The following is a 22,878-nucleotide window of genomic DNA, read 5'->3' on the forward strand; positions in this document are numbered from 1 at the left end:
CCCTATTGTTCTATCCAATAGGGAATACAAATATATAGAGCACCTTATCGTTCTACTACTATTTTTAGGCCTTATAACACACACACCTTTACGGAATTTACTAGAAAATGACCTCCCCCTTTCTATAATCATAACTGCAAACAAATATTCCATAATTATTTTTTCATTATGATTTTAAAACAATTAAAGTAAAAATTTTCTGTCTGTTTGTTTATTGTTTACATTTTTATTATTGCGCTAGTTAGCATAAGAATGCCCCGTCATGTTGCATGATTTCTCGTGACGTCATTCATATTTTAGTCCCCAAAGTCAGTCAGAAGCTGCAAAATTCATGCACATTCCCTTTAAGCCAGTCCCCAAAGTCTGAGACTCCTAAAATATGAATATTCGATCCATTGTCCCCTCCCTTCCTCCCTGTGATACCCCCCATTCACCCACTCCCCTTCTACTAGATGAATGAACTGACTAATAAATGAGGTCAATGATAGCATTTCAAAATGACGACAATTTGCATCTGTCAATATATCCACTTATATCCTATATCCATTGTTAATGCAGATAACTTGATATCCAACTAAATTATTGGTATATTATGCCTGAATTTATCTCCAGTAAATACAGGAAGATCAAAATTAGCCTCCATAACCTCTTTAGTAAAGAAAGGAAGTCTAATTCTGGGCTGGTTCTCCTCTATACTCATCTCTACCTCCATTATACACCTGAATTAAAGTAATAGGATGTTTGTATGTGTGTTCTATAGAAATTGTTATCTATTAATCCAGATGATAAAAATAATCCACTCTCTTGACAGTAAGGTAAGGTTTTTTTTTATCTGCAGCTTAAGATTTCAATAACTACTGAACCAGTTTAGTTCTCCATTTTCTGGAACCTGAATGGTTTTATGCTATTTAATTTTTTTATATCTAAGTTTGATGCAAGGCTACTTTTCTACTTTTCTAACTCTTTTAAATACATAGATCCTTGTTGCTAAGAGCGCAGCCGCTAGTAAATTGTAAATTTCAGAAGTGCCGTGAAAAAACTTCCTACCTCGCCATTCCAAGATGACACCTGGGCAGAACTCCAAACCTGGCCAGATGATCACCATTCCCAGGATTGTATAAAGTTCCTAGGGAAAAATAATATCTCAAGTTCTCAACATAATTCAATTACTATTTGTCTATAGAGCTGAGTGCCTAATCATACCCAGTCCTTGTCCCGATTTTGAATTAGGTCTTTAAAAAATAAACAAAGCCTACAAAATAACAAAAGGCAGTTTGCTAGCAGACGAAAATTGTCTCAACCACTTGGGCCAGGTAGTTGTCTGGGTTATACATTTATTATTAGACTTACCAGCACATAAATTCTGCGGGATGCATGGTACTAGTCTCATTTTTTGGGAGTTTGTCAATCCTGATAAATTACTGGCAGCAGATGTTGTTGTTCTTTGTGTCGTAGTTGTCGTTCTGGTTACAAAGCATATTATAATAAGCAATGGATTTATTGTTACTTGGATCTTGCACCAGATTATCACATACTCTAATTAAGTGAAACTTGTAGCTGACTAAATAACTTTTTATGTATTTCTTGAAAAGTCTGTAAGAAATGTGAAAAAATATATTTCCTTTTCTTTTTTTTTTTTCAAAAACAAAGAATGATCTCTGACAAAATTAAACGGGATTTCCTCCAAATGTAGTCAATCTAGGGCCGGGCTCCCCGCATGGATTAGGAAAGGGATTACAATAGAAAAGGGGGAAGGGTTCATTACTTGATAGGCGCTTTGAGGAAAAGCTATTCTGTTTTTCTTAAAAATATGCCTATGAAAAAATATAAATGAGTCATATAAAACTTAAAAAGAACAAAAAGTTTAATTTAATCCATTTATTTTAATATTAAATTCCTATAAGTTGTGGTAGTAGTGGTTGTAGTAGTAGTTGTTGTTAAATGTATTGGCGGTGGAGCTGTTGGGAGTTGTACACCGGCCTTCGGCTCTACACATCTACATTATAAAAGATAATTGTGTCCAATAAGAAGCGTATCAATACTGGGATCTAAAAGGGATAAGACCTGGACGATAAATTTGTGTACGCCCCCAATGAGAATACACAAAATTACACCTTCTCTAGATTACAATTGGTGGTTGAAACGTTGGGTCACCCAAATTAATGAACTAACCAATCAAAATTGAATAAAAGTCCCAAAAGTTGTCAGGCCAAGGAATAAGAAGACAAAATTATAAAAATTGATATAATAAGATTGTTATGTGACTAATAATCAGGACAGACCTACTATAGCTAAGAAGGCTAGAAAAACAGCTTAAAACCATTTTAAGATTTAAATCTGAAAGTAGAATAGCCTAAAACATCACAAAACCTATGTAAAGCGTTCTACCCTAATCTAAAGAACCTAATCTAAAGAACCCTATCAGTTTAAAAGTTAATGATATCTTGAGCTTCAGACAAAACTCTTACTACTTTATATGATTGGATAGCTTGCTTTGAAGAAAAATCATTAAGGAACAAACCTATGATATCCACGTTTAGTACAAGGCGAGAGGACACCATATCTAGCAATATCAAGTGGATCATATCCGTACACTTTCTCACAATGTGTTGCTGATAAACATGGCAACCCCTAAAGTATTGAGAATATAAATAGCAAGGGGATCATACCTATACACTTTCTCACAATGTGTTGCAGATAAACATGGCAACCCCTAAAATATTGCGCACTTCTTAAATATTTACAAAAATGGATGTTGAGTAGTGTGGATATTATCACAGGGGGAAAATTGTCGTCAGTTTAGGTTGCTAACATGGACCTAACTTATAAAGTTATTGGTCAGTTCGTTCATCCAGTAGGAGGGGAAGGGATGGGATAAAAGAGGTGGAGGGGGAGAGGCATCGTTATATTAGCAAGCTAGAAGAACCATTTTATCAAAGTAGGCTAAAATATGGTGCAACTTCTAAGTAACTAGGTATATATCGATTATTTTTACTAATTTGACTTACTTCATTATCCAGCTGTGAATGATGAAACTGTGTTTCTGTCTGTGGTTGTTGTTGTTCTTGTTGTTGGCGGCCATTATGAAACACAGGCTGTGGACGAAATACAGGGGTTGGTGGTGTCGTTGATGGCCCATTATCCTACATTAAATATAATATACATAGATATTATGACAGAGCAAGTTTAGAAACTAAATAACTAAATAAATAGAAACTAAAATAAAAAAGGGGGTTGGGGAGGAGGAGGTCGACCGCCCCACCCCATAATTTCTTTTACTTCTAAAATCTAAATTAAAAAAAAAATTGTTTTGGGATTTAACTCACCCCTCCTCAAGTGCCCCTAGAGACCTAGAGATGCGTAACCGCTAGTTTTATTAGGTATATTTTAAATAGTTTAGGATAATTCAACCGTAAATTGTTAAAGAGTTTAATTATAAATTCTATAATATTGTCTTCAAATCATAAAGCAAATAAGAATAGTCCCTTTTATTCCCAAGGTAGAATATTAGGTGAATTCATAATTATACTGGTTCCCATAGTTTTATGAGGAACGTTCTTGACTTAAAAACTTTATGTACTTTAATTCAATCTTAATTGGTCGGTTCAAACACTGTCAAAAAAATTTAAACCCAAAGAGTAAATGGGTTATTGTGTTCATTAACATAGGAAATAAAAAAGGCTAAAGGATCATTAAGAATCATAAATTTATAAATGAGGTTTTAAAACAAAGGCAGGAGTGACAAACGTTGGAGTGGACAAATATAGGTTAGGTATTTAAAGAACCTAAAAGATGGTTTAAAATAGGTTAGGATAGGTCAAGTGTCAACTCCAACGTATATCACTCTTGCGTTTGTCCTAGGGCCCTAAATACCTGAGTAAAAATACTGACTAGAACATTACTCTAGCTGATATCATGGAGACAGCAAAGCTCCAAACTATAAATACCTGAGTAAAATACTGACTAGAACATTACTCTGGCTGATATCATGGAGACAACACAGCTCCAAACTATAAATACCTGAGTAAAAATACTGACTAGAACATTACTCTGACTGATATCATGGAGACAACACAGCTCCAAACTATAAATACCTGAGTAAAAATACTGACTAGAACATTACTCTGACTGATATCATGGAGACAACACAGCTCCAAACTATAAATACCTGAGTAAAAATACTGACTAGAACATTACTCTGGTTGATATCATGGAGACAACACAGCTCCAAACTATAAATACCTGAGTAAAAATACTGACTAGAACATTACTCTGACTGATATCATGGAGACAACACAGCTCCAAACTATAAATACCTGAGTAAAAATACTGACTAGAACATTACTCTGACTGATATCATGGAGACAACACAGCTCCAAACTATAAATACCTGAGTAAAAATACTGACTAGAACATTACTCTGACTGATATCATGGAGACAACACAGCTCCAAAGCTCCATTACACTCATTTGTCTGTCTAACATATCATTCATTAGGTATTCATTATGTAACATTTCATTTTAACTAGTGGGCAGAAAAATGGCCTAAAACCATTCCAATAAATTGGAACATATATGGAAATGAAATAGACTAAACTGTCCTGAAAGCTATAGGACGCTTCTCTAAATATTCAATCGGTTCAGAAGTCAGCAAGACCTTAATGAAAAGAAAAAAAATATTTATTACTTAAGATTATACTACAGGATAAAAAGGCCAAACTAATATTGCTTGATTCACTTCTACAAAATGAATTAAAATTATGATTACTAAATTCGAAATATATCGTCATGTCTTAGAATAGTGTATTTTTTATTAAAAACAGGTTGAAAAATAATCTAACTTTAAAATACATAATGTATAAAAGGACCTCACTCATTACAAGAAAGCATCATATATATGCATATGTATGTTTTTTTTCAAAAAGGCACAAAAAATATAATATGATTGATATGGAGACCTAGTGAACTGTGGGCCACAAATGCCTCGTGGGACACAACCACACTCGTCATCAGCGTGGTCATGCTCGGGGGGTGTCAGCACGTCCACAGGTTTTACCTAGATTTATATTAACATACACAGAAATGGATTTAATAACATGAAACTCATTTAATGGGATGAAGGGGGTTGGATGGGAGAGGTATCATGTATCAACCAGATGCGATCATCAATTTGCCAGAAAATCTTATGCAACATCTAAGTAATAATAAATCATTTGCCTAGATTTGCAGATACACAGATTAACGAATAAATAGGTAGAAACTTATGTCCTTTAACTTTCAATAGATATATACTGAATAGAAGTGGATATTATGACAAAGAAAAATTGTCGTCATTTTACGATGCTAACATTGGCAACATTTCTTCCAGTTGGAGGGGAGGTTTTGGGGATTTCTTTTTTTTTTCAGCCAAAAAGTGTCCCTTTATTCGAGTGCATGAAAATCTGGTGCAGCATCCAAATAATATCAAATTCATTACCTGAACCCTGGCAGGCTGTTGTGAAATAGCTGCCTTCAACATGCCAGCATACAATGCCTCTAATCCTTGGCGAGAACAACAACGAACATCTCCATGCTTGGGGCAGGGCGGAAATAAACCTAAAATAAGATGTTTTCATTTCAACATCCCATTTCTACATAATTTGTGACAATTTTTTTCTATGGGGGAGAGCGGGTGGGAAACTATTAGAAACCAAAACTATGTACAAGTCAAAGGAACTCCACTAAAGAGTTACAGCAAAAAAAAATTTTCACTTAAAAATTTAGCTGAGAGCGGCGGTTCCGCCGCCGATTCTTAAATAATAAACCACATCTCTTACCAAGAACAGAGATATCCAAAGCAAGAGAACCATAAGGAACTTGATTACAGGATCCTCCAGCCACACACTCACAACTACCAGAACCTAAACATACGAAGAAGAATTTATAAAGTAAGTTTCAGTGCTTTTCCAGTGCCCGTCTAACAATTTATATTCCCTTCTGGATTACCCCCTTTTCAGTGTTCAACAAGTTTAAGTCTACTCACAAACTAAGAAATTTTAATACTTATTTCATTTTTTCTAGACTATGAATAACCCTTACTCTCTGAACTAAAAGCTAAAAGTAAAGCTACTCTTTAAAAAATATCCTCAAAATAATAGTTATAAAACTTTTCAGGACCTATGAGAAGCTACTATGTAAAGAATAATTCTGCGGTTAGCAAGATCTTTCGCTACAGACACACAGATATTCGGTTACTTTTAAACAAGAATACCTTGTCCTAATACAGAGGTAGGAGTAAAGTAGATAAAAATGAACAAAATTCTTATTTTCTCCATCATCACTTCTCATTATGCAAACATTAACATTTTCTGCAAGAATATGAGTATCAATAAATAAGTCTTTTTATATAAGTACAATATAAATAAATATAAATGGATAAATATATACAGCTTATAAATATATCACATTATATACGAGAGTAGTTCCATGAGACAAAATCTAAAAAAAACTTGTAATCTTTACTATTTTTTGTGCATCTTAACAACTACATTGGTGTAGATCATATTTGCATGTAATTTTTTATAAATGTAGTTTTTTTTAAATGTAACAAGAAATTTTTTTTGTAACGAACAGCATAATAAAAAATTTTAAAGGGCCATTTTAATAAGTAGTTAAACTAGTAAATAACCCCCCTTGGAACTATCCCTTATACAAAATAACTGAATGAATTATTCCAATAAATAGTATAGTTATACAACAAATCCCCATACTCATTAAAAGGTTTAAATGTCTACTAAAGAATAATATAGATGTAGTATTTTTAAAATTAATGAATCTATTTTATAATAATCAAATAGTAACAAAGTAGTTTTAGGTCAAAAAACATTTAATTGATAATAAATTGTAAATTTTGAAAGAAAAATAAAAGGACGGATTTTTTGCTTACTTATGCTAGTTTTAATTTTTTAATTTTTATACAATGCTAGCTTTTTAGGTAACTTTTAGATATTTATGAAGTCTCCCTCTAAGTGCCTTGTCGAGCACAAAGAACTCTCCCATACCTTATTTTGTTTGTTACAATATTTTTTGCAATTTTGTTATTTTTGCAATGTTGCAGAAATATTTGCAACTAAGGTACAGGGTAGCCCCAAAGGCATAACCACCAAAAGTTTAGGGCCCCTCGCAGGGATTAGGCATAAGGAGAAGAGAAAAACGCTCATTTTTATTACATTACAAAATAAGGGGGAGGATTAAATCAGTGTTCGATAGACACATAGAGCGATAGCAAACAACCTTTTAACAGCCATAACAATTTTGAATAATACAGACTAGAATGTGACTACATAATGATATGGATTAACCAATCATAGTTCTATATTAATAACTTTTTCTTTCTCATCTGATACTACAGAACTGTCTGACTCAACACTCAAGTAGTTCCACGTCAACATTGTGAATAACAACAAGAGTATCATCACCAACAGGAGCTTCAATAGTTTTCTTTTTAGAACCCTAAAAATAAAATACCTTTTTTGAAAGAATTTGTATTTTCAGGGATAAGAAAAGGGGGATAAATACTATACATTACAATACAACCAAAAATACATCTTCTTTTGATTAAAAGTTATTGGTGGAAAAGTTTGGACACTAAGGGTTTGTACAATCCCAAACAAGATTTATTACACTGTGGGCTACAATTGAATCAAGACAAAAGTAAGTGCCGAGCCCTGGGACCTATGTAGGGTGAAAATAGACATAAATCCTTGATGATTCCAGGTGGAGACAAAATATTTTAGCGGGGTCTTTTGGTTTTTTTTCAATTCAAAGTTCTGAAAAAAAATTGAAAAAAAAATGAAAATCTTTAATAAAAAACAAACAAAAAATAATTTTCAATATTTTTTTTTTACTAAAAGATACAAACAACTTATATAAATACTATAAGCTTTAAAAAAATCACAATTTTCAAATTTAGACTTTCAATATAAAGATTTGTAGAAAAAACCTAACAACAAATTCTAACATATTTCTGATCAACATATCAATAAAACGTCTTTTGCAAAATCTTTATCATCAAAAATAAATAGCACTTACTAAAGACTTTTTTTCATTTAAACTTATACTTTTCACATTAATTAACTTTAAAGATTGATTTTTTCTAAAAGAAAGGTTGCGTGATTTTTTTATTCATAATTAATTGCCTAATTTTGAGATTCAGATAAAAAACCTTACTGCTTTATATCATTGGATACTCTACTAGCAGCGGCTACGCCTCTAGAGGCATATAGGGACCCTTAGGTTGGGGGGGGGGGGGGGGGGGAAAGACGAACCCCCCTTACAATTACAGTTTTTTTTAATGAAAAAGTTAAAAACATTTATTTTGGAGAGTTAATTCTCTTGGGATAGTGATGGTACCCTTCCCCAAAATAGTTATAAACCTTACCAGGACATAAGAAGCTACCATGTAAAGGAGAACCATATTGGTTCAGTGGTTAGTGAGATCCCTTGGTGCACAAAGACTCACATAGAACGTGTTACTTCATTATAAAGATACATATATACACAGAAACTCTACAATCAGAGTATGTCTGTTTGTTCATCTGTCTGTATAAAAACATTACAGAATATATTTATTTGGTACTAGCGGCTACGCCCCTAGAGGCCTTTAGGGGCACTTGAGAGGGGAAGAAGTGGTTGAATTCTACAACTAGATTTTTATTTTAGACTTAAAAAGAAAAAGTTTTTTTTTGTGTGTGAAATGGGGTCCTTTTTTAGGGGTTGATTTCTCCTAGGATGGTGGAGGTACCCTCCCAAAATAAGTTATAAACCTTCCAAGAACCAATAGGAAGCTACATAGAAAAAAAAGAACCATTGATCATTGTTAATTACTATTCAGGGATCTAAAGGGATAAGACAATGACCGCTAAATTGATTTACATTCCCAAATATGATACATGGATAACCCTTCTGTATGTTTCAGTTAATGGTTGAAATGTTGGGCACTTAATTTAATAATCCAACCAAACAAAAATCGCAACAGGTACCCTAAGTAGTTAAGCCAACGAATAACAAATTCCTATATTAAACTATGGGGACTAGTCTAATAAACAGCCCATTGTCCCATCTCGCTCTGATTAATATATTTTTGTATCTGTATGTTACACCTGCTATTTTCTTTATTTGTATTCTTTTAAACTTAAGAGCTTCACTAATTATGGATGTTGTCTTTTTCCCTTGTTAAATCCAATTACCTAATACTGGATATTCTTTGAGGTTGATAATTACAATTATATTTTATTAAATGGAAAAAGAACAATTTAATTATAATTCAAGATAAAAATTATTTTATCACTAGCGGTTTTGCCCCTAGAGGCATATAGGGGCCCTTGACAAGTGGGGGGAAGTTGACCCCTCCCCTACTTTCAGTTTTAGTATGTAAAAGAAAAAGTTTTTTTTAAATGTTGGGTAGGAACTAATTTTTTCTAAACTCAAAACTTCTCAGGTCCATGATAAACTTGAACCAAGAAGAACTATATCAGTTAAGCGGTTACAAAGAATCTTCGGTACCGACAGACACCCTCACACACACACACACACAAACAGACAGACACAGAAACTGTTACTTTTATATAAGGATTAATAGACACTAAACTACACCTTAATATGTTGATCCTATTATCAGTCTAAAAGATAGGTCAATAAAGAAGAACCAAATTGGTCCAGCAGTTAGCAAGAACTTTAGGCACAGACAGAAAAAACACACGGACATCCTATCTTTTTTATACAGGGATATAACTTTTAAACGATAGGAAAACTTTTTTTTTCCAGATGATATTTCTCTCCCTGCTTTAAAGCACTATTTATGATACAAAATAGATTGATGTCTGTTTGTCCATCTTGTGATCTTTCTGATGCTTAAGAACTGATATGGTTACTTAACTATGTAGCTTCTCATTGGTCCTTGGAAGGTTTATAACTTCTTTTGAGAAAGAGAAGAGAAATCGCCCCTTAAAAAAGGACCACAACACACAAAAAAAACTTTTTCTTTTTAAGCCTAAAATAAAAATATAGTTGTTGAATTCAACCCCTTCTTCACCTCTTAAGTGCCCCTAAAGGCCTCTAAGGGCGTAGCCGCTATAGCAAAATAAATATGTTCTGTATTGTTTTTATACAGACGGATAAACACATACTCTGATTGTAGAGTTTCTGTGTATATACAGGGTGGGGCAAATAAGACTGGACAAATTCTAACTTCTAAACAAATAAACATAAAATCATCAATTTTAAAGATTTTATTGAATTTTAAAAACTGGTAAGCAAAATAGGTATATGACTAGTAGATAATTCAACAAAATCGCCGCCAGCCTCAATCACCGCCTCTACCGGCCTCCTCAACCGCCGGCAGGTCCAGGTCAAAATGTACCTTTCCAAGCTGGCGTAGTTCTCCTTGATAGTGGCAATGAGGGAGGTCTTTGTGGTATGAGCACGTCTATTGGTGTATGCTTTAAAGTAGCCCTAGGCCCAAAGTCCATTGAATTAAGATCGGGCTGCTGGGAGGCCACATTTCCTCAGGAACATGAGTAACCGCCAAATTGACAAAATCCATGTTTTTGCTCTCTTTTGGGCTAGGATTTAGCTACAGTGGACTTTAAGTACTCAAAATGCGTGTCTCGATGAGCTTAAGACACACAAAAATTTTTGGGTCAAATTTCCAACTCCTTCCCTGTCGGGCCCTACTGTTTGTGATTTCTTAAGGCTCAAAATCTTGAAAAATCGATCTCATTTCGGCTAGGATTGAGCTAAAATGGATTTAAACACGGCAAAATGTGTGTCTCAATGAGCCTAAGACACCCACAAAATTTGGGGTCAAGATTCCAACTCCTTCCCTATCGGACCCTACGTTATGTGATTTTGCGCATTAACCACCGGCGCATTTGGAATCTGCCTTGTTGAACATATGCGCGGCCAGCTCGGTGTACACGTCTATCTTCGTCCAAAATTTTTTTGTGCTAAAAAGTAATTACCTAAGCTTTTAATAGTGTGGTCAAACGTCCTGATTGGTCAAGTAGTTTTTGCGCTATGGCCGTTTAAAGTTTGTCCGGTCTTATTTGCCCCACCCTGTATGTATCTTTATAATAAAGTAACACGTTCTATGTGAGTCTTTGTGAACTATGGTTCTCCTTTACATGGTAGCTTTTCATATGATATGTCCTGGTAAGGTTTATAACTATTTTAGGAAAGGGTACCATCACTATCCCAAGAGAATTAACTCTCCAAAATAAATGTTTTTGACTTATTCATCAAAAAAAACTGTAATTGTACGGGGGGTTCGACTTCCCCCCCAACCCAAGGGCCTCATATGCCTCTAGAGGCGTAGCCGCTGCTATAAGATTATCCAGTAATATAAAGTAGTAAATTTTTTTATCTGAATCTCAAAATTAGGCAATTAATTATGAATAAAAAAATCACGCAACCTTTCTTTTAGAAAAAAATCAATCTTTAAAGTTAATTAATGTGAAAAGTATAAGTTTAAATGAAAAAAAGTCTTTAGTAAGTGCTATTTATTTTTGATGATAAAGATTTTGCAAAAGACGTTTTATTGCTATGTTGATCAGAAATATGTTAGAATTTGTTGTTAGGTTTTTTCTACAAATCTTTATATTGAAAGTCTAAATTTGAAAATTGTGATTTTTTTAAAGCTTATAGTATTTATATAAGTTGTTTGTATCTTTCAGTAAAAAAAAATATTGAAAATTATTTTTTGTTTGTTTTTTATTAAAGATTTTCATATTTTTTTTCAATTTTTTTCAGAACTTTAAATTGAAAAAAAACCAAAAGACCCCGCTAAAATATTTTGTCTCCACCTGGAATCATCAAGGATTTATGTCTATTTTCACCCTACATAGGTCCCAGGGCTCGGCACTTACTTTTGTCTTGATTCAATTGTACCCCACAGTGATTAGAAGTCACAAAAGTTTGTATGCCAACAACTGATAGATCTTATGTTAATTTTTACATATTTGGGAATATTTTTGACATTTTCAGCCCAATATGTCTCCCTCTTTCCCTGGTTTTTATTGAATAAAACTTCAAATTTGATGCCTTCCTATTAAAGGTCTGAGCAAGACACTTATTGGTTTTATTGGTACAATTTCTCTTTATGAATAAAATACAGAAATTTTATACTTTCATTGCCTTACATTTGTCTAGGAGTCCTAGTAATGCATGACTGCACCTGATTATAAACCAATTCATTCCCCTTATAAGTACTTGACACAATTACAGTAAAAACAGTTATTAGTTATGAAACAGTGCATAAGTTCCTAAACTAAGACCCTTCACATTCAAGACAATTATAGACACATTACAAATAAATACTTACTGGTCGACTCCTTTGACACTGGCAATAATGGTGTTGTTCAACTTAAATACATTTATACCTTCCTCCAATATTTCCTAAAAATAAACATTAAAAGTTATAATTTGACTTCATAATAGCATTTTATTAACGTTGAATTAAAAGACAATGATTAAGGAACAAAGCATAACGTTGAAATGAAAGAATATACATACATGGATCGGTTAAGAATCACGCCAATCTAACTTCTCCCTAATTTTAGATGAGAGAGAAGAAGACTGATAGAAACCATTTCAAGATATTTGACAACTAAAGAGAAGATTATTGTATTAACGAAGACGACCTCCAACATAATGAGAAGATTAATGATTTTAATAAGAAGATTGAAGGATGTGATGTTATTAACTTTTGCTGCTAATAATGATGTGTAACCACTGTCTAATGGATGATGTATGTTTCAGAATCAAGCTTCTAATACCACGAGGTGAGGCCTAGCTTTACTTTACGTCAAGAAAGTTGGTTTAACAAATCTCTCTTTCTGTCTGGTCCCAAGACAATCACGCATTTGAAGACCTTAACTAGAACTTGTTTTTTGGATATAGTTTCTGACCCTCCCTCTCCCCCCCCCCCCCCCCCCACAAAAAAATACAAAATCTAACCTGTCTCAATTGAGAATCAATATTGTCTGCAAACTGATTGATGGCTCCTTTAAGCTGTTTCTTCAATGAGCCAATAGACACCTTCTCATATTCTGTGACACTGTTCCCCACTGAACTCAGGGCACTCAGGGATATCATTTTCTTAACAAATATATGATGTAGTTACAACTTGAGAACTGGAAGTTGTCACTGATGATAAAACAAAATAATATAGCATTTTAAATAACTCTGACACTGAAAATAGCTTTATTGAATTAGTTATGAATTAACAGAAGATTTAATTTTTCCGAGATTTTTAATTCTATTTTGGAAGATTTTTACAAAAATAATATGGTGAATTTGCTAGCCAAGAATCTGGATATTTTTTCTCATTTTTGTTCATTGACGGTGGACAAACTGAGTTATGTAGCTAGTAAAATGCTCAATAGTTAAGAATATTCCCACAAAAAAAATATATGTCTATTATAATTGCAGCCTTTTATATTTTACAAATGGACGGACATAATGAATTGTAGAGTAGCTTCGCTACTTATTGATAAGATATGCATAATACATACCTTTGCTCTTAAAACTTGGCCACCAGAGAAGAGACCCATGTACAAATGATAAACATAGGCAACTAACAGGTATGGTTCCTTATCTTCTAAGTTTCTAAAATAAAATAAATATTTTAGGGTTTTCTTGATTTCTTCAGTAGAACAATACCTAGTACCTATACAATACAAATAAACAAAGACAATTATGTTGCTAAGTAGCAATGTATAAAAAGCATAGATGTCATAAGAACAATTTAGCAAATAGATTTTCTTTTTGTGTAACAATCACTGAATCGTGAATTCTAAGATGATTTTTAATATTGCTTTATTACAATGGATGTAAAATATACATGGATATTAGAACAGGAGAAAAGTTGTCGTCAATTTAGTTTGATAACATGGAACTCATTTATTGGTCAGTTCGTTAATCCAGTAGGAGGGGAGGGGATGGGCTAGTGTTTTACATTAATAGAGAACATGAAAATCTGGTGTAAGATCCAAGTAATAATAAATCCATTTACATTATCATAATATTTAAATGAAACCTTAAATGCTGCAAATAATTTTGAACTTCAGGTCTGATAACATAATCTGTTTTCCATTGTTTTCCAAGGTAATGTGACAAGTCTTGTTCAAATGCCATTGTTCTTTCCATTCCTACATAGAAAGAATAGTTATTTCTTTCATCGTATTATAAACCGCTTTCCGCGGATATAGAATGTACAATTATAAGATTAAAACCAGTTTTATTAACCACGAGAGGCCGAAGGCCCAGGCAAACAAAACTGATATTAAATTTATGAACTATATTTTTAATCGAGGAAAATTGTCTGTAATGACATACAATTTTTAGCATGGCTGAGAACCGCACCCCTTAGCTTTTAAAATAAATTTAAATTGAGGGTAATATTTCAATTGCTTGTTTATTACTTTAGAGCAGGTTAGGTTAGGTCATATGGAGCCCGCAGGATTTCGGCTTCATGCAGGGGTTTGCATGTGAAACTGCCTCCTCTTATTTTCAACTTACACTATATGAAAATTCATTCTGAAATTCTGATAGATATAAAACTAAAATAAGTAAATATAAATAACCTGGTATAAGTAGATCACCAATTAGAGAGTCTTTGTGTCGTTCTAATGCTTCTTCCAAAAATTTAAATATCTCGTAAAACACTAACAAACCTATTAATAAAATACCTAGAGTTAAATATATTTGATAGCCTAAGAATCTACTGATTGATGTACATATCTCCAATGATGATACACAAAATTACCCTTTTTTTATATTGAAAAATACATTTTGACACTCAACTTAATAAAAAAAACCAATTATCATGCAATAAAAGTCCCCAAAGTTGTTAAGCCATGGAATAAATAACTGTTATTATAAAACTATTGGAATAAACAGCCCAATTTCCCCACCCTCCAAATAAATGTAACCAACTACTAACCTTCAGCCCAAACAGAGTCATCGCTCATGGTGATGCCCAGCTTTGCATTCACCATTGTATCACTTTTATTGTGAATACTTCGCGTGATCTCCCGCATTTCTTGACTAAATAATTTCTTTTCTTCCGCCATTTTGTTTTTGTCTGAAATGCAAGAAAATCTTCCAATTTTTTTGGTTTGTAAAAATGTAAAGAATCTATTGCACTGATATCAAAAATGTTTTTTCAGGTTTACCAAAGATCCCTTAAATTTTTTCTTATAATATTCATGGTATGCAAGAAATAAAAATAATGCACAAGCTATTTAAATAACAACTTTTGAAATTGAATAATTTCAGTTTTACATTGGAATGTTTATTACACTAGTCCCAACAGTATTATAGTTTTTATAATAATGTTTACTTAGTTGTTGGCTTAACAACTTTGGAGAATTTTTTTATGAATTGTGATTGGTAGCTGCATTATGTGGAGTGTCCAAGCACAAATTGTAATCTACGAAAGGGATAATTTTGTGCATTATCATTTGGGATGTACATCTATTAATAGTCCATTGGTTTATCCCTTTAGATCCTTGAGATTTTGCACTTTTGTTATGATTATAAATCGAACAAGCCTAATCAAAAAGAAAATCGTGAATAGTCTCTAGTAACTCTTAAAAAACAATTTTAATAGCAGTGTTATTATTTGTAGGTCTAATGAAATATCTCGCATATAAACAATGAACACAGCGAGAATACTTCACATAGCAAATACAGAATTTATATAAAATTACATTAATTTTATCACAGCCGTTTCAAGACTTAAATTAAACTTAACATTAACAAAAAAAACTATTATTTAACAACTTCATTATTTAATGCAGGGGTCGGCAGCCGCGCTTCAGCCACGACTCAGGCTTTCAGGCGGATGACGCGCGGCTGCCGAGCCCTGATTTAATCATGTAACGTATTAGCAATATATTACATGATTAAAGTTGCTAAAATGTCTTAAAATGTAGGTAACTAAGCTTTTGTTTACTGTATATAAAGAAAATAAAAAAAATCTACAAAAAAAGAAAATTATCTCAAATTTTTCTGATTCAACAGCTGTTGTTCATAATCATATCTAGCCTCTAATTCTCCCATTACTGTATCTCTGTCTGAGTATAATTGTTGCACAAGATCTGAAAAGAACACATTAAATAGTTTTGTGATTTTCAAGGATGATATATAAATACTAGAGTTCGGCTCGATATAATTATCTCGCTATTGGCTAGGTTTATTAAATGTTTTATTAACTTTCTTTTGGTTATCTGAATTCTGACTATTAACCCTATTCTTCCATTATCTTCTCCCTGACGATTTCTTTCTTTAAACTATCTTAGGATCTTAATATTCTTTATTTCAAATTATCGTCCTGAAAGGGTTAAAATGTTTAGTTAACTGTTAAATTTTAGTTCAATATCTGACCACATTAATATCGCTAGTATCAAATTATTTTAAAACTAAGTTTTCTTTTATTTACCATATCATAAATTTAAATTTTCTGTTTTATGGATAGAAATTTAATACTTCAATATAATTCAAATAGCAACATGAAATAAAAAAAATATTTATTCTTCATACAGTAAAATAATGAGTCTTATCGTTCTGGTCAATGAGAGTTTATTACTGATTATTGAAGCACCATGAGTTTTAACATTTACGCTTGGAAAACTTGAGCTCATATATATAGATATTTATTTCCTATATAGATCTGTCATGGATCTTGATGCAATGAAGCAGGCTGTTTTGTAAATGTTAAAATTGGAAGAATCTATGAAATAAAAGTTATCGCAAATATACTTAGTAAATATAATAGTTCATCGCAACGTATTATACACAGCTCTCCGCGGATATCAAAATGAAAAATTATAAGATTATTTTAATGTTCGTGAAAAAAATGTCTGTAATACGATGCTATACATATATGATTTTTTCAGTATGAATAAGAAACGGTTCTAATCCAGCGGATATTAATCGGTTTCGAAGCACTACTGGAAAATATATTTTAAAATGTTATCGAGACGTTGTCATTTCTACAACTAGCAGAAATATAGTGGATGTTTTTTTGTCAAATTGTATGTGTGTAATACATCAATTATGCCCAAATTCTATTTTTAGGTAATTGACGTACATACGGACATACCCTACTTATAAAGTGGCTCTGATACTGAAATTTCTACTTACATGCAGAACAACCAAGTTGAATGACAGTTAAAGCAATCAGCGGTGCGTAGATCTTGGCAAATACACCCTGCGTTAAAACTTTGAAGGCTTTGAAATTGTTCGGATACATTCTGAAATAAGTATATAATATAAATGGATATTATATAAGATATATGTGGATATATTTACGGGGGGAAATTTGTTTGTTTACTGGTCATTTCGTTCATCAAGTAGGAAGGGTAAAGGGGGTGGATCGCTACAAGTTTTACTTTATTAGAGTACATGATGATCTGGTGTAAGATCCAAGTAATAATAAATCTATTTTCCTAAGCGTTTTTCGTTGTTTACATTTTGTACGTTAGTAACTCTAAAATCATATTAAAATATCCATGTATATTAAATCTATTACCTGATATTATTATTGCGGGCATATATTAAAGTAGCAAAGTAGGTCATTCCTGTGGGAATTATAATACCTGTGACGTCATAAACGATTATCTTAACCATAAAAAAAATTAGATTAGTATCCTTATCAAAGAAGATAAAGTATAGAATAGAATCAAGGTAGAAGATTCTGCCTGGCTAGCATGAAATAAAATTGGAACTTTTGAAAACCCTAAATGGCTACAAGGCTTGTAGTAATATCACATGATTTCAGATATTATCGAGAAATGATATGAAAAATAAATGCCTTTTTTAATAGTATACTAAAAGCCATACAGCCAATCGTCCAGCCATATTTGTCCTATTCACAATGGACTAAAACCTTATAGTATGAGCAAAACTTTAAACAAAAATTCATTTCAACATGAATTTAGTAAAAAAAATGACTTTAAAAATATTTGGTTAAGAAATAATGATCAAGGCATTTGTATTAGGGTTGCGCATGAATTTGTTTACAAAAAATCCTTAGCATCTGATTTTTAATTCTTTCAAGGTCTGAGAGTAAAAGATGTTCATATCCAATTATATATTTTTAAATATTTTAATTTCAATTATTATCATAAATTATTTTATTAATTGTTGAGTTATACGCAAGTTACGTATACATTTCGTAATCGAGTGATTACGCAAGTTGCGTCATAAAGTACATTGACAGTGGTGAAATGTAAACAATATTAGATAAACATAAATTTAATTTCTATGCAGTTGAGACATAAAGTTGGAGGAAAAATCTAATACTTTTCGATATATTTTCATTAAAAAGATATTATTTCAGTTTTGTCCCAACTTGACACGTGTACCATTAAAGTTTCATATTATGTTTTTATTGCGCAAGTGCAACTTTTCTTCAATATTCCCTAAAATATTTGAGGTTTTCATTTCTATTCCTCCTTATTCTATGATCCTTATATTAAAGTAACAGGATAATATCTATCTCTGTGTGTTTGTCTGTACCGAAGGATTTCTCTAACCACTGAACCGATATGGTTCTGCTCTAGAGTGTAGCTTCTCATATGTCCTGGGAAGGTTTTATTTCATAACTCCCTAGAGAAATCACCAAAAATACAAAAAAAAACATTTAAAATTTGCCGCCAGGAGGCGCCACAAACACATGGAATTGAAATCGGAATGGGATATGTATTTCTAAAGATAAGAACTGAAGATTTTTTTAATGTTGTAAAAAAAATATTTGGATTAATAGGTAGTACATTTGTCTTTATAATACCTAATCATTTTCGACTTGAGAAAAAATATTTAGGAAAATTTCATTTCAAATAAATGTTTATTCCTGCAGTAGTTTGAATAGCTGCTGATCTTACATCCACACAAACACTACATTCAGTTTCCTTAATAATAATGGATATATGATATACGTAAAAATTGACAGGGGAACATTGGAAGTCAATTTAGCTTGCTTTACACAAAATTGGCATTTCTATTGATATTAATTAGTGGTTGAAACGTTTAACATTCAAATTAAGGAACCAGGAAAATTTAATAAAAGCCCCCAATACGGAAAAGTTATCATAAAACTTTGGTGACTAGTGTAATAATCAGCCCAATGTACCCTCCCTCCCTGATAAAAATCACTAGGTATTATCTATCCATCAACTCACCTGTAAAACAATATCATCCCTAACTTGAGCTTTATGAAGGGCATAAGCAAAGGTACCGCACAGTGGAGCAACTGGAAGGTAGTAAATCATATCTCTGGCTTTAGCATTTATATGTAAACCAAATAATCTCCTAAATAAAAGATGAAGTTAAAGTTAATTTATTTTTTATTCGAAAGTAAAATGAATAGGTAATGAGGGAGGGTATCTTCATTTGGCCTAGCAGTCGCCTCAAGAATTCTTATTTAATTTCAAACATAAAAACAAAGTGTTATCCGATAATTCATTAATCAATCAGACATCCTTATAATAAAGTAATAGGATCTCTATGTGCCTGTCTGCACCTTAGGATCTCTCTAACCGCAGAACCGAAATGGTTGTCTTATATAATATAGCTTCTCATGGTTCCTGGGTGGGTTTGTAACTATTTTTGGAGAGGGTACCACCACCAAAATGGCAAATTGAAAAGTTGTTGACACTTTTTATTTTTAAAACTAAAATTGAAAGAGAGAGGCTTTCTCCCACCCCATCTAACAGGCCGCTAAAGGACTCTAGGGGCGTAAAGGCTTGTCTTTCTATATAGTACCTGAATCTGAAAGTGAAATAAACCGCAGGTATCATGGCGACTGTGGCAGCTACTTTTCCAGAATTATTGAGCAGCCAAGTTTGATGAGACGGCTCCCAAACCGAAAAGATTTCATTCAGTAATTCTAAATAAAAATAAGATTAGTCTACACAAACTTTTCTTATAAAAAATAAATGACTAATGTCCTTTCATATACAGATATAAAACTTGGATAGAATAGAGATAATCCAAAGACACACTTCTTAATTCAGCCAATAGAAAATCAGTGGAAGAACAAACCGGTCATACTATTGGGTTAAAAGTGTACAGATTTTAGGCTGGTGTATAATCTTTACCTAAAGCACTTATTCTGGCAGTATTGAACATGCCTTCAGTCTTGGGATCATCAGGTCTAAACTTTCCAAACAGAACCATTATTGTGCTATATTATATATTTATCTGAAACTAAGCAACTCCTTTTCTTTTTAACTGTTTTGTAATTTAGGATATGGACATAGATAGTTATCTTAGAATTAAGATCATAGATAGAGCAAGAACAGCCAAATAATTTAAGATTAGTTTTCACAAAGCGGCAGTCCTATATTTTTGAAAAAATACAACTTTAACATACTTATAGTAATTTATTGCATCGTATTATAGACAGCTTTCTGTGGATATCAAGATGAAAAATTTAAATATTATAACTATTTCTGTTAGCCCCGACGAGCCGAAGGCCCAGGATAACTAAAACTGGTATTTCATTTTGTCATTTTTATTTTATTATACTTGGAAAATTGGCTGTAATAAGAAGCTATACATGATTTTTCAGTATAGATGGGAATCTGTTCTAATCCAGAGGATATTAATCGGTTTCAAAGCCATACTAGCAAGATTTTACAAATTGAGTTGAAACTTTAAATCTTTGGCAGCTCTGCTCTACAATAGCTTTAAGACAAACTATCCATGTCTCTATTTATTATTTCAGATTTTTTGATAAAAAACTTAACTAACACATACATGAGACAATACAATAATCACAAGAATTTGTTAACTTAGGATTTAAAAGTAAAGGCCAAGAGAAATTAATACATATCAAAATTCAGAAATTTAGTTGTTAAATCTGTAAATAGGCCTTCAAATGAAATTGTCTTTATTAAGAAAAAAAATATTTTTCAAACCTTATTTAAAGATATAAAGTATAAAATTTGAGTTTTGGTGACGTAATTACTAACAATTCTAAATTTTTACCTTATGAATTACTTTAAACTATAAGACATTATTTTATGATTAAAACTATACATATCTATATTTTGAATATATAAGTATCTATGTTTTTAATTCAGTAAAAGTCAAAATTCTTCCTTTTTTATTCAAAATACAAAACTTAGAAAAAGGGTTTTGAAAATTATATGTTTGTTGTTATATCAATGTTAAAAATTTTTGTTTTTAATAAATATTTAAGAATAAATCGTATTAGGGTGTCCCGTTTTTTTAGATAATATTATTAAGCTAGATTTAAATATTTTATATGTAATGCTTAACAACAAAAAAAACAGGTTTGAAATTGTCAAGGTTTGTCCCCTCGGGGCTAACAAAACAGGGTTTAACCTCGTATTTTTCAAATATTTGAAGAATTGTAAAAACGAGACACCCTAACCAATAAATAGAAACAAATTAGTAAAACCTAATTTTAAATAATTAAAATTTTTGGTGGGTAGATTTACAATAATAGGAGGTTAATAATAGTGTGTCTAAAGCCTGACAATCAAATTTACAGTGCTTGTATGCTACTCTAGTATTTATTTAAAAGGGATGACAACATTCATAAGTAGCGAAGCACAAAAAATCATAAATGGGAATACGAAAAAGGAGAATTTATTAATATAAAAAATAATTTATTGGAGAAAAAAATTCACGGAACTTTTCTTACGTATTTTTTTATTCTACATTAATTTTTTTCTGCAAAACAGATCGACGGACAGAGTTAATTACATACTGGATGCTCATTGGTGTAGCGAGTCTTTACATAAAAAAAAATCAGCCGACTATCTTAAATAGCAGATGAGAAAAGAACTTTTTCACTTTAGTACTACGGATTTACTGACGAACGTACAGATAAAGTAAATTATAGAGTAGCTGTGCCACTAAAATTTGAAATACAGGGGAATGTGCTTTTTACGATATTTTAGCAGTCACTAAACGATTATGTACACGGCTTTTAGTTGCACATTGTTTTTAGCGTCAAGGAATTTCTCTAGCCGCGCGCTACCTAAGTCTTGATTTTTCCAGATGATTTGTAGGACTTTTTATGCTGTAAAGTTGTTACAAAAAACATTCTCTAGTATTTCAAACTCGATTTAAAATTTGTTTAGTACTTTGTCTAGGGGATAAATATGGTAGGTACATTTTTTTAAAAAAAATCATGCTATTTGTCTTGAATTTAAACATTTTTCTAGAAACTAATTGCCTAAAAATAATGGAATGGTTGTCATGATACAAACTGGATAATAATTTTATTGTAAAAAAATAAACTAAAATAACTTTGGCATAAAAGAAGAAATATGAATATTTGGCAAGAAATATTAAAATTGCATTTGCTAAGTATTAAAAAAAATACTTTTATTTAAATCTAAACGTGAGGGGTTAAATTGTTTAGTTTCCGCAATCCGTGTGTTAATATTAAAAATTAGGAGGAGGTTTTTTGAGCACTGCTGAATTTATTTCCCGAATGAATTTTAGCACTGATTACGAAAAGTAAACAATAATACCCCTCCAAACTATAAGAAAGGTAGAAAATAAATAATTTCTAAGTTGTTGAAGTATACCTAGGTAATTAAGAAACTTTAAAAACATTTGAAAAAAAAAACATTTTTGTTTAAATTATATCTCATTCTCAATGCTAATAAATAAAAACCTGTATTATAATTTGTTTAAGTACTTGATTAACATTATAATAAAAAAAATATTTGGTGTTGAGCCTTGGGTCGTTTTTATGATTTACATTTGCGGATTTTTGAAAATGGATAGTTCCATGAAAGGCAATTTACAATAGATCTAAAGGGATAAGACAAAGACCGATAAATTGATGTACAA

At 31.8% G+C, this 22,878-nt stretch overlaps 3 protein-coding genes across 3 annotated transcripts in view; all 3 read right to left on the minus strand.

Moving 5' to 3' along the window:
* The window catches only part of LOC145312233 (uncharacterized), a 20,658-nt gene extending 14,309 nt beyond the window's left edge, over positions 1–6,349 (minus strand). Inside the window, exons 1-11 of the mRNA XM_080151456.1 lie at positions 6,251–6,349; positions 5,817–5,900; positions 5,477–5,595; positions 4,959–5,056; positions 4,391–4,478; positions 3,009–3,143; positions 2,522–2,631; positions 1,898–1,996; positions 1,351–1,463; positions 1,048–1,126; positions 597–719 (exon numbers count right to left, since the gene is read on the minus strand). Coding sequence (XP_080007582.1) covers positions 597–719; positions 1,048–1,126; positions 1,351–1,463; positions 1,898–1,996; positions 2,522–2,631; positions 3,009–3,143; positions 4,391–4,478; positions 4,959–5,056; positions 5,477–5,595; positions 5,817–5,900; positions 6,251–6,317 — 1,115 coding nt within the window. The 5' untranslated portion in view covers positions 6,318–6,349. The remainder of the gene's footprint in view (positions 1–596; positions 720–1,047; positions 1,127–1,350; positions 1,464–1,897; positions 1,997–2,521; positions 2,632–3,008; positions 3,144–4,390; positions 4,479–4,958; positions 5,057–5,476; positions 5,596–5,816; positions 5,901–6,250) is intronic.
* On the minus strand, positions 6,344–15,113 carry Ho (Heme oxygenase). The gene is made up of 7 exons (XM_080151466.1): positions 14,981–15,113; positions 14,622–14,711; positions 14,075–14,186; positions 13,551–13,644; positions 12,994–13,134; positions 12,359–12,432; positions 6,344–7,491 (listed from the first exon to the last, which is right to left on the minus strand). Exons 1-7 carry the CDS (start codon positions 15,108–15,110, stop codon positions 7,344–7,346), a joined length of 789 nt encoding a protein of 262 aa, XP_080007592.1. The 5' UTR covers positions 15,111–15,113; the 3' UTR covers positions 6,344–7,343.
* Positions 15,114–15,650: 537 nt separating this feature from the next.
* Positions 15,651–22,554, minus strand: LOC145312241 (transmembrane protein 126). The gene is made up of 7 exons (XM_080151468.1): positions 20,142–22,554; positions 19,807–19,930; positions 19,224–19,353; positions 18,895–18,953; positions 17,573–17,638; positions 17,185–17,294; positions 15,651–16,139 (listed from the first exon to the last, which is right to left on the minus strand). The coding sequence occupies exons 1-7, from the start codon at positions 20,218–20,220 to the stop codon at positions 16,036–16,038; spliced, it is 672 nt and encodes a 223-aa protein (XP_080007594.1). The 5' UTR covers positions 20,221–22,554; the 3' UTR covers positions 15,651–16,035.
* Positions 22,555–22,878: the final 324 nt, after the last annotated feature.

This window comes from Acartia tonsa, chromosome 2, assembly GCF_053477335.1.
Source record: "Acartia tonsa isolate MP-2025a chromosome 2, ASM5347733v1, whole genome shotgun sequence".
Lineage (NCBI taxonomy): Eukaryota > Metazoa > Arthropoda > Copepoda > Calanoida > Acartiidae > Acartia > Acartia tonsa.

Coding starts and splice junctions, on each gene's coding strand:
- Ho (XM_080151466.1), bottom strand. CDS start 15,110: ATGGCGGAAGAAAAGAAATTATTTAGTCAAGAAATGCGGGAGATCACG. Junction 13,135..13,550: donor GCCAAGTTTTAAGAGCAAAG/GTATGTATTATG, acceptor ATATTTGTTAAG/AAAATGATATCCCTGAGTGC. Junction 7,492..12,358: donor AGTGTCAAAGGAGTCGACCA/GTAAGTATTTAT, acceptor TTTTATTTTTAG/GGTTCTAAAAAGAAAACTAT.
- LOC145312241 (XM_080151468.1), bottom strand. CDS start 20,220: ATGGTTCTGTTTGGAAAGTTTAGACCTGATGATCCCAAGACTGAAGGC. Junction 18,954..19,223: donor GGGATGATATTGTTTTACAG/GTGAGTTGATGG, acceptor ATTATTATTAAG/GAAACTGAATGTAGTGTTTG. Junction 16,140..17,184: donor TCAACTTGGTTGTTCTGCAT/GTAAGTAGAAAT, acceptor TGTTCTTTTCAG/ATCTTGTGCAACAATTATAC.